Source organism: Scyliorhinus torazame, chromosome 9 (genome assembly GCF_047496885.1).
Source record: "Scyliorhinus torazame isolate Kashiwa2021f chromosome 9, sScyTor2.1, whole genome shotgun sequence".
Classification (NCBI taxonomy): Eukaryota; Metazoa; Chordata; class Chondrichthyes; order Carcharhiniformes; family Scyliorhinidae; genus Scyliorhinus; species Scyliorhinus torazame.
Window position 1 is genome coordinate 128,641,071 of NC_092715.1, and position 12,009 is coordinate 128,653,079.

Consider the following 12,009-nt stretch of genomic DNA (forward strand, 5'->3'; position numbering starts at 1 on the left):
TGCTGTTCCAGGCCCCATACCAACTGGCCTCCCTCCACCGCCATCTTTCTTCTCGCTTCCCTTCTTTGCCGCTGCTCCAGAGGATCCTCCGCAATCTGGCCACTATTATCTCTTCTGTCCATTCACATCCGGGGGGACTCCCTTCTATGTCGCCTCACAGTGGGTTTAGCCTTCGAAAATTGCCGTTGGGGCTCCCGATAAGAGCCCAAAAGTCCGTTCAAACGGGAGGTGCCAAAACCTGCGACTTAGCTGGTCATCGTCGCACCCGAAAGTCATCTGGCACCTTCTTAACAATTACTTCTTCAACAGGCTGTACAATCGTTTGCACCTCCTTCGCTTCCCTTGGGCTTCCCTTCACCACTCTAACAAATCCCACTGTCTTATCCTGTTTTACCACATCAGCCTTTCCAGTGCTTTTCTTCAACTTCCAACACTGTGACTTTACATGGCCTAGTTTATGACAGTGAAAACATCTGAAACTTTTCATTTCTTTTCCACCCTCCTGGATTTCTCTTTTAATCTGAGGTACATTCTCTTTATTGTCTCCCATCAGATCACCTTTACCTTTACCACTTGAGTATATCTCATGTCCTCAGTTTCTATCCTTCACCGGCTGAAACTGATGTCGGAAAGCAATCTTTGATTTATGAACTAATTCATAATCATCTGCCATTCCTGCTGCTAATCTCACAGTTTTAACCCTCTGTTCTTCCACATGAATTCTCACTACATCAGGAATTGAATTTTTAAACTCCTCCAAAAGTATAATTTCTCTGAGAGCTTCATACGTTTGATCTATTTTCAAAGCCCTTATCCACCTATCAAAATTACTCTGTTTGATCCTTTCAAACTCCATGTATGTTTGACCAGGTTCTTTCCTTAAGTTTCTAAACCTTTGTCTGTAGGCTTCCGGTACTAGTTCATATGCACCTAAGATGGTTTTTTTCACCTCCTCATACGACTCAGATACCTCCTCCGGTCGTGATGCAAACACTTCACTAGCTCTATCTATCAGCTTTGTTTGAATCAGTTATACCCACATGTCCTCGAACAAAGAACAAAGAAAAGTACAGCACAGGAACAGGCGTTCGGCCCTCCAAGCCCGTGCCGACCATGCTGCCTGACTAAACTACAATCTTCTACACTTCTTGGGTCCGTATCCCTCTATTCCCATCCTATTCATGTATTTGTCAAGATGCCCCTTAAATGTCACTATCGTCCCTGCTTCCACCACCACCTCCGGTAGCGAGTTCCAGGGACCCACTACCCTCTGTGGAAAAAACTTGCCTCGTACATCTACTCTAAACCTTGCCCCTCGCACCTTAAACCTATGCCCCCTCGTAATTGACCCCTCTACCCTGGGGAAAAACCTCTGACTATCCACTCTGTCTGTGCCCCTCATAATTTTGTAGACCTCTATCAGGTCACCCCTCAACCTCTGTCGTTCCTGTGGCCATTTCATTTGTTTAGCTACCTTCTCAACTGATATGAAAAAGGCTTCCACTTCCTTCTCGTCAAACCTAGGCAATGCATGGACATATTTAAATAGATCCCCACCAAGCCTGCGACTATGACGCTCTTTCTCACTATCGTCATCACTCTCATCCAACTGTACGTTTCTCTTTATGCCTGCCGATTGTAACTGACTGTCATGTTTCATGGCCATTTACTGAAGTTCAAACTCTCTCTCTTTATCTTTTTCCCTGATCTGTAACTCCCTTTCTCTTTCTTTTTCCCCTTCATCTCTTTCATATTCAAGCTGCTTTAATTCTTTCTCGTGTTCCATTTGTTTAATTTGCAACTGAATTTTTGCCATTTCCAATGAGTCAAACTGTATCTCAGGCAACTTTAAATGCTTTGCCACCGCCATAATTACCTCTTTTCGCATTTTGTCAGGTAATGATAACTGCAATGTTTTCGCCAAATCTAACAGTCTGCTTTTAGTCTCTCTCCGTAAGGTACTGCATGTGACCGTGTCCACCCCCAAAAACTTCTGAGCCTCTGAAAGAGCCATTGTCCACAACACACTCCCTACTTAAACTAGAATACCACACCTACAAAGCACCCAGAATATGCTCACCCCTCACTGTCTTTAAGTTCACTAAGCCAATCCAATAGATAAACTTTTGTCCCGGACGAGCCCCCAGTTTGTTATGGGCTAGGGTTTAGAGAACCCCAAAGTATATCATGAAGTTCACCTGGCCCATATCTTTTAATAGATTGTGGTATGGGGAGCACACGGCCCACTCTATAGGTATGGTACAGCAGAAATGGAAAAGTATTTTTTAAAGCAAAACAATGTTTATTCTATGAACTCAAGTTAACCTTTTTAAAACATACAGTGAACATCTTAGCAACCATTAATTCAAATGCAACCCCCAAAGACTACAACACTAAGTAATCCGTAAGCTTTCCTTTTTAACATCCATACAACTTAAAAACAAAACCGTTATCAGAAGCACATCAGGTTAAAGTCACTACTGAAAACATTTATAATTCTGAATTCACCAAATGATCAAGAGATAGTCTTTTCATGGCAGAGCGAACAGCAGTACACCTGCTTTGTCTGGCTTCAGCTCCAACACACTGAAAACGAAAGTAAAACACACCCTACAGTGTGCTCAAAAACGAAAGTATAAAGCTGACAGACTGCCCAGTTCCACCCACTCTGACATCACTGCAGTAGTAAACACCCATTTCTTAAAGGTACTCTCATTACAGATATTTATATACACATCCATTTATCAACACCCATTTCTTAGAGGTACTCTCACATGACACCAACACCAAACATATCTTCCCCATTCAGTATCCCAAAGAGATTATTCCATGCGCAACACCCTGGTACACTGACCAGTCACCTGCAATATATCGTCCCCTTCCCACAGCACCTCTCTCAGGCTGGAAGAAATTCATTGTCAATGCAATGCATTGAGATTTAGGACAATGTATGCAATAGCACTCTCAAGAGATGAACTGCAGAGACCCAGTTATTCTATACTTGGCTGAAAATGTTTAACTGCATTATTGATGCATTTGCCTTTTATTTAGTCTAGCTCTGTGGTTTGATAAATGGTGATCATGTAATTGTGGGAATTAGTAACTCAGTATCACTGCTCAAATGTGTTTTCTTCACAGATTGCTGCATCATATGGAAATTTAACCTGCATTTTTGAACCCATCTCCCTTTTAAATCGGAAAACTAAGCATTCTACAGTAGGTGGAGACAACTTGTGTTTTTAGTTTTAACACAGTGAGAATATTGTCTTGAATTTTGGTGTGCTGAAGCCTCATATTTTATTAGAATTTGTTTGGTAGATTTTTTTTGAGCTGGTTTCTTTTGTACCGGGCAGCACGGTAGCACAAGTGGATAGCACTGTGGCTTCACAGCGCCAGGATCCCAGGTTCGAATCCCCACTGGGTCACTGTCTGTCGCGGAGTCTGCACATTCTCCCCGTGTCTGCATGGGTTTCCTCCGGGTGCTCTGGTTTCCTCCAACAGTCCAAAGACTTGTAGGTTAGGTGGATTGGCCATGATAAATTGCCCTTAGTGACCAAAAAGGTTAGGAGGGTTTATTGGGTTACGGGGATAGGGTGGAAGTGAGGGCTTAAGTGCGTTGGTGCAGACTCGATGGGCCGAATGGTCACCTTCTGCCCTGTATGTTCTATGTCAGCGCTTCACACAGGCTTAGAACCATGTTTGATTCTTTAAATTATTGAGAGATTTTCACTCTTTAGTAGGATTTTTGATTTTCCATTATGAAGTGCACATCTGATACAGGTTGGCTGGACCAGCGTTAAGGGTCTCTGAAGTGTGTGTGGGGCACAGCAGATGTTTCCAAAACTGTACTGCGAATCAGCAAGGAGTACTTCCTACATTTTATCCAGCTAGGGACATACGATAGGGCTTTAGTATTTGGGATTATTTCGAACAAAGTGGAAGAATTGTAACTTGTAATAAATGTCTGCCGCTCCAGATTCTATTAAAGAGTCAAGCTGTCCAGTTAATCATCAGTGCACTGGAGTGCAATGGACGTGCTTATCTCATGTATTTTCTTCCCAAGTCTGCCAAAGAGGTTGGCTTGCTTACAGTCTTCCTCATCGCTAGGTGTGTTAGCTTGAAACCATCTTGATTTCAACTGAATAGACAACTGATGAGTAAAGTTTTGAGTTCTCACTAGGTAGACATAAACTGTAACAGCTCTTTAATATTAGCAGTACCACTTGGCATAGCATGTCAGTATATTGGCTACAATGACCAACTGATGTTTCTTGGAGTTATTGCTTCAATGCAACCCAAATGAATATTTAGACAAGATACCAACAACAAGTGTATGCATTAATATTTACATACAATACAATTGTTGTAGGTTTTAGAATTGTCTCTGACTGTAGGCTACAAAATAGTGTGGTAAGAAGGACCCACCTAGGGAATTTTAAATCATCTTTGGATATATGCAAAATACCAGATTTGACCATGACCTCAATTCTTTAAGCTAGTTTCTTTGTGTGGGGCCTCAATAAAATTATGTGCACCTTGAGTTTCCTTTTGATTGTATTTCCTCCCTGTAACTAATCCGACTCGCAGATAAATCATAGTAGATCGGCGGAATGGAGCTCTTTGATTTTGTGCCTACAATTTATAAACTATGAAAAAAAAACTATTGCATATTTGTCTGGTACACAGCAAGATTAACTAGCATTGTGACTTAGATGTCACTGAAGAAAAGACAAAAGTGCCTTTCATCCCTTCTCAGTGCAACTGAGGAGGAACACATCCAAAATGAAATTTGCATTCACCAGCATGCCCAGGTGTTGAAATGACGTTACAGTTGAGACAGCTCACTCTTGCATTCAGTACATTTTGGAATCTTCTCTGTTCAAAACCAATAAAATGCATGTAAGGGTATCAGCTTGTCTTAATGGAGCACATGAGGTTTGTTATCTGCAGGAGTACAAGAATATCTTCAGACAAACACCCAAATATAATCCCAATGATGTTATTCAACACATCATTAAAACAGTTAGATTGTTAACACAAATTATACTGACTGTTTTCTCTATTAAAGTTTATGATCTGATGACCAGAATCACTTGTCACAGGCAATTTTTGGGAAAAGATATTAAACTGGAAAGTTAGAAAATGTTGACTGTCCTTTGAGATTACCTCGAATTGAGATTGTCTAGAATCCTTGTACATGTAAGAGGAAACTCTGCACTTCCAATATTGAGCGACACTCAAAGGCATAGTTTAGAGATAGGATTACAGTATTGTGAACCTGATTTTTCAACCAGCAGTCTTCAGCTGGTGAATTTCCCCTCTCCTGTAGTTTCAATATTGTTCTTGTACTGACATGTGGAGAATAGTGCACTTAATTTGTAATGAAGAATTACAGTTTCTTTGAATACCGTTGCTGTTTTTCACTACAACGCACTGTCACTGTTTAATGTGAATATGTGGTTATAAACAGTGTACATAATTAAATGCAAAGCTTTTCATGCAAACACATCTGATGTATGAATTGAATTGCAGTAACTGTTGTAAATACATTGTGCAATATTTCTGATTTGCATTTGTAACTTTTAAGATTAGTTATATTTTCTAGTTGATCTGAAAGTTAGGGCATGTGAGATATACTTAGACTACATGCCACCACTTGTGATAGCAAAGTATTTTTTACAACTATCAAATCTGTCAATTTTTATGAACAGAAAACCTATAAAAATTTGGAGCTATGCACTTGTTTGTATTATGCCGTCAATATTATGAAACTTGAGTATATCTTTATTATGGGATGAAGTGAAATAAGATGACAGGTAGCATCCTCTTAGAACTTTTAAATTAAAGCCACTCAACCCAATAGTGCTTTATGTATTCCCATAATTAATCCACAATTAATTAATGGACTCTTCCTTTTTTCATTGCACAAATCCGAATTTGATTGCCAAATTTGAATGCAATTATTTTGCCGACTGTTGCCATAAGTTTAATATTACAAAGCATGTCTCAGGTGTAACCTATCAAACAATCAGAGGGGTCCATTAAGGACTCTACAGAACAAAGAACAGCACAGGACAGGCCCTTCGCCACTCCAAGCCTGCGCCGATCGTGATGCCTGTCTAAACTAAAACCTCTCTGCCCATAACAGCTCTGCCCATAACATTTAAGATGTTTTAAGATTTTCAATATTTCAATGTTTAAGTTATGTTCTTATTTAATAAATTGTTAATAATGTTGAAGTGTGTTTTAACAAGAAACTGTTAAAACTCAGTTGAGTCATTGCAACTTTTTATATCTGACTTTTCTATCTGCAAACAGCTAAATTATCAATGGCAGAAGAGTGGACAATTTGCACTGGAGTCAGTGGTGCATAACTTAGCATGGGACCCACAAGGTAAGAAAAGATATGTAAAAGTTGTAAATTGGAAGCCTGTTTTCTCAATGACTGGAATGTTAGAAAAGATTACAGTGAATATGAACCAGCTGATTTGTAAAATTATTTTCTCCAGTCACGGGTCCAAAATAATATTTGCTGAGTTTGTGTTGCGGCAGTAATGGTGAGGCTATGTCCTTGTCGCTAAGTCTTTGCTCCCATTATTGTTAAGTTGTCTAAGTTAATTGACTGTAATAAAAAATTGAATTCAAATTAGCATCAGTTAACCAAGTGCCTTGAGATGGAGATCACTTGCTTTGATTTTTTTGTAGCAGTTTAAACTGCCAAGAGGAATCTTGCTGGATAACAACAACTACTTCTGACAGTTAAATAGCTTATTTAGCATCATAAAACATATAAGGTGCTTTACAAGGAACATAGCAAACAAAATTTACCATCAAGCCATGCAAGATGATATTGGGGCAGGTCATATTATAACAGATCACAAAGTTGATTAAAAGAGAATGAATAGAATGAGAGTAAACAATCCAAGAATATAAAAACCAATTGTAAGAGCTTGTATAGAGTAACTAAATTACATATTTGTGCCTTGGTGGCAGGAACAGGAAAAAGTATCATGGGAAATGAGGAAACTGCAGAGAAATTGAACAAATATTTTGTTGGTCTTCACCAGTAGAAGATATCAATTACTTGCAAGAAATAGAGGATAGCCAAGGAACTAATAAGAATATGGAACCTAAAGTAATTAATATCGATAGAGAAAGGTATTGGTGAAATTTAAGGGGCTAAAAGCTCCAGGACCCGATGGTCTACATTTTAGGTTTGTAGAAGTGGTAGCTGTAGTCCTAGTGGGTGCACTGGGTATGACTATTCAAAATTTCCTGGAATTTGGAAGAATGAAAGGTGATCTCATTGAAACATGCAAGATTCTGAAAGACAGCTGGAGAGTAGACAGGCAGAGAGATGTTGCCAAGATATTCCAGAGCTTTAGACCCAAGAAACTGGAAAATTGGCCACCAGTGGTAGAGTTATTAAAATTGGGGTGCACAAGAGGTCAGAATTGTAAAAGTTCAGAGAGTTTTGGGTGAGCTAAATTTTATGTAGGATGTAAGATAAGAGATTGGCCAGAAGGAAATAGGAATAATCAAGTCTAAAGGTAACAAAAGCATTAACAAGGGTTTCAACAACAGATAAACTGAGGCAGGGCTGAAGTTGGGCAATGTTACACAGGTGACAGTGTGCCGGCTTGGTGATGGAGTTGGTGATATCTTGTCAGATGGATTACTCAGAGTCACATATGGCACCAAGGATGTGAATACTATGGTTTAGCCTTAGACAGTTACCAGGAAGAGTGGCGCAGTCAATGGTTGGGGAATGAAGTTTGTGAGAAGGACCGAAGACGGTGGCTTTGTTCTTCCCAGTATTTAATTGGAGGAAATTCCTGCTCATCAAGCAGTGAATGTTGGATAAGCAATCTAATCAATTAAGAGGCATGGATGTGATTATGACAAGTGGTGGTGAGGTAGACTAGGGTGATCAGTGTACCTTGAAACCTGATGTTTTTTTTGGATGGTATTATCCGAGGTGCAGGCTATACATGGAAAATAGGAGGTGACGGGGTTAGATCCTCGGTATCTCTCGAGGTTTGGGAGTTGGAAGAAAGCCATTGCAGGTAGATTTCTGGTCATGACTATGAGCAGTCCCACCCAGCTGCACGATAGAAGAGCAATACTGGAGGAAGATGGTATGGTCAACTGTCTCAAAGGGTGCAGGCAGGTCGAAAAGAATGTGGAGTGATTTGCGGCTTTGATAAAAGCCATCTGAGGACTGTGGGGGAAGGTGATGAGGCGAAACATTATTGGAGAGATTAAAACGTAGAGTTGAAAGAAAGGCGAACGTGAATTTGGGAGGCAACAACACCCTTGAGTTTGAGGAGGAAAGGGAGGTTGGAAGTCATGCAATATTTTGCAAGGACAGCGGAGTCAAGGTTGGGTTTTTGTGATGAACAGGGTGTTATCGCCAGGTTAAAGGGGTGGAAGACAATTGTCCCTGAAGGGAAGGAACTGTTAACAGTCTTCACTAGCATGGCAGCTCGAAAAGGAAGTTAAGTGGTCAGAAAAATGTGGTGCATATCAGATTGGGAGAGCAGGACGTCGAGTACTATGGGCAAAATGAACAGGGCATGACAAGTGATCGAGAAACAAAAGAAAAATGCAAGTGCAGGGTTACAATGGGGAAATGATTGGTTCCATGGGTAGGGAAAGTTTGGGAAGTTGGAGTCAGTAGAATGGATGGTCTCAGTCTTGGTGATATTCCATTAGTTCCTGTCATTTGTTGAATTTGAGAACAGAGGAGACAGGCAATAGGAGTTTCAATGGTGGTGCAAAAGAAGACTGGGATTAGCTTTGCATTCTGATAATAATCTTTATTAGTGTCACAAGTCAGCTTACGTTAAGACCGCAGTGAAGTTACTGTGAAGATCCCCTCGTCACCACACTCTGGCGCCTGTTCGCGTACACTAAGGGAGAATTCAGAATGTCCAATTCACCTAACAAAGCACGTCTTTCGGGACTTCTGGGAGGAAACCGGAGCACCCGGAGAAAATTCACACAGCCACGTATCAATGTATAATCAGATGTGATTTTCAGACACCTTCAAAATGTCAGGAACGCCTATTTCAAAGTTAAATTTTGAAGTAGGGTCTAATTTAGGTTGACCAATAAAATTGACAGTACCCTTGCAGTTTTCAGCTTTTCTAACTTATTTTCTTCCTCTTCCATTGTCCCTTCATCTTCTTTTCTTGAATTCCTTCCTTTTTCACCTTTAGCCTTCCTCCCCTGTCCTCTTTTCATCAGCGGTTTCTCTTTTCAACATTTTTCCTTTCTTAGTTTTCCTTTACTATTTTCCCATTTTCCCTTTGTTCTCTAGGAGCAGGGGTAGGCCATTTGGCCCCTAGAGCCTGCTCCGCCATTCAATAAGATCGTGGCTGATCTTTTTGTGGACTCAGCTCCTGTTACCCGCCCGCTCATCATATCCCTTAATTCCTTTACTGTTCAAAAATCTATCTACCTTTGCCTTAAAAACATCCAACGAGGTAGCCTCAACTGCTTCACCGGGCAGGGAATTCCACAGATTTACAATCCTTTACATGAAGTGGTTCCTCATCAACTCAGTCCTAAAGCTGTCCCTACTTATTTTGTGTTTATGCCCCCTAGTTCTAGTTTCACCCGCCAGTGGAAACAACCACCCTGCTTCTATCTTATCTATTTCCTTCATAATTTTATATGTTTCTATAAGATCCCCCTCATTCTTCTAAATTCCAATGAGTATTGTCCTAGTCTACTCCGTCTCCTCATAAGCCAATCCTCTCAACTCCAGAATCAACCTAATGAATCTCGCCTGCACACCCTCCAGTGCCAATACATCCTTTCTCAAGTAAGGAGACCAAAACTGCACAGTACTCTAGATGTGGCCTCACCAGCACCCTATACAGCTGCAACATGCCATCCCTGTTTTTAAACTCCATCCCTCTACCAAAGAAGGACAGAATTCCATTTGCCTTCTTAATTATCTGCTCACTTGCACACCAACTTTTTGTAATTCTTGCACAAGGGCATCCAGGTCCCTCTGCACAGCAACATGTTGCAATTTCTTATCATTTAAGTAATAGCCCATTCTGCTGTTATTCCTACCAAAATGGATGACCTCACATTTACCAATTTCTTCCTTTCTTCCTGTTTTTTCCCCTTTTGCTTCAGCCCTTTGTTTGTTCCTCCTTACTTTATTCCTCCCTCCCTTTTTTGTTTTCCTGCTTTTGGATATTCATAGCATGCACAATTTTCCAACCATGACAAAGGCTGGTATGTTTCTATGCCTCAACTCTTTCACTGTCCACTCAGGAATATATCAAAAGCTGCAAGTGAACACTTGCACTCTGGTCTTGCATTCCGTCATAGTTGATAAATCGGTAAACACACGGCGTATGGGAAAAATTGCGAGCTATCAGTTGGCTAAATTCCATTGAAATTGCGTGACCATTCTGTGATATCACTGGTTTGTCAAAGTATTGTCACAGAACAAAGGGGATATCCATTTTTTGTCAAATCAAGTTCAGAAGCTTTCATGAGGACTGAATGGTAAAACAGTAATTGAAGTAACAAACATTTTTCCATTCCAGGAATTCGTCTCTTGACCGGTTCAAATTCTTTGCAGCTTTGGTCCAATGGAAATCTGGAAATGAATATTAATGAAGAGGAAACTACAGATGACACAGATCCAAATAAAGCTGGTGATTGGAGATGCATCTGGGAGTCTAAGTAAGGGATCATTATAGCTTTTGTTATGAATAGGATACAAGTTTTCTTTTCAAGATTTTGGTTCCAAGTTGTCGCCTGGTGAGAAGCTGTAAAATGTAAAGTAGGAAATGTATGTAATAGTTGCTTTTGAAATCATTGTTCAGCAGTATAATGCTTACATAGAATCATAGAATATTAGAACATAGAAGGAGGCAATTCAGCCCATTGTGCCCGTGATGGCTTTTGGTATAGCTGTTCAACTAATCCCACTCCCTTGTTTCTCCATGGTCCTGTATTTTTTTTCATTTTAAATTATTTAACCAATTTTTTTATTTTTTTTTAATGTTGCTTTGAATCTTTCAGGCAGAATGTTCTGGAGCACAATGACTCAGTGTTTTAAGAAAAAATGTTTTCTTATATCATGCCTGATTCTTTTGCTTTAAAAATGTGTTTATTGGCCCTTCTGCCATTAGAAACCATTTGTCTTTAGTTAATGTACCTTAAAGCTTCATGATTTCAAACACTAGTATCAGATCTCCCCTTAGCTTACTTTGCTCGAAGGAAAGCACTCCCAAATTCTCCAATCTATCTATGTAACAGTGATCCCTTATCCCTGGAACCAGTGTAGTAAATCTCATCTGCACCCTCTTCAAAGCATTTATATCCTTCCCAAAATACTACAACTGGAGTCAGTCGAGTGTTTTATATAGATTTAGAATAGTTTCTGACTTTTATATTCTCTACCTTTATTTATAAAGGCTGAGATCCCATATGCGGCACAGCGTCAGTGGTTAGCACTGCTGCCTCAAGGCACCTGGGACCTGGCTTTGATTTCATTCTCGGGTGACTGTGTAGAGTTTGCACATTCTCCTTGTGTTCGTGTGTGTTTCCTCTAGGTGCTCCGGTTTCCTCCCACAGATGTGTAGGTTAGGTGGATTGGCCAGCTAAATTGTCCAAAGATGTGCAGGTTAGTTGGGGTTACAGGGATAGGATGAAGGAATGTGCCTAGGTAGGGTGCTCTTTCGGAGGGTCGATGCAGACTTGTAGGGCCAAATGACCACCTCCTCACTGTAGGGACTCTGGATTTGCTTTGTTAACCTGTGCTGCCATCTTTAAAGATGTGTGCACACACAACCGCAAGTTCTTGCACACTTTCAAAATTGTATCATCTAGCTTACATTGTCATCTCATTCTTCCGACCAAAATGTGTCACTCTCATTAATTCTCAAGAACATTATTGCAATTATCTTTTAAACTTTGAAATATGTTAAGGAAAAACATGTCACTGGGTTCCAAATTTTGAAGTTAAACTTGAAGCAT

At 40.2% G+C, this 12,009-nt stretch overlaps 1 protein-coding gene across 3 annotated transcripts in view; it reads left to right on the forward strand.

Annotated features, from left to right (window-relative positions):
* Positions 1 to 12,009, forward strand: part of LOC140429471 (dmX-like protein 1) — a 366,142-nt gene that overhangs the window by 99,910 nt on the left and 254,223 nt on the right. For all 3 annotated transcript variants that reach the window (XM_072516509.1, XM_072516511.1, XM_072516510.1), the window contains exons 3-5: positions 3,139 to 3,216; positions 6,319 to 6,394; positions 10,572 to 10,710. In XM_072516509.1, the coding sequence (XP_072372610.1) occupies positions 3,139 to 3,216; positions 6,319 to 6,394; positions 10,572 to 10,710 (293 nt within the window). The remainder of the gene's footprint in view (positions 1 to 3,138; positions 3,217 to 6,318; positions 6,395 to 10,571; positions 10,711 to 12,009) is intronic.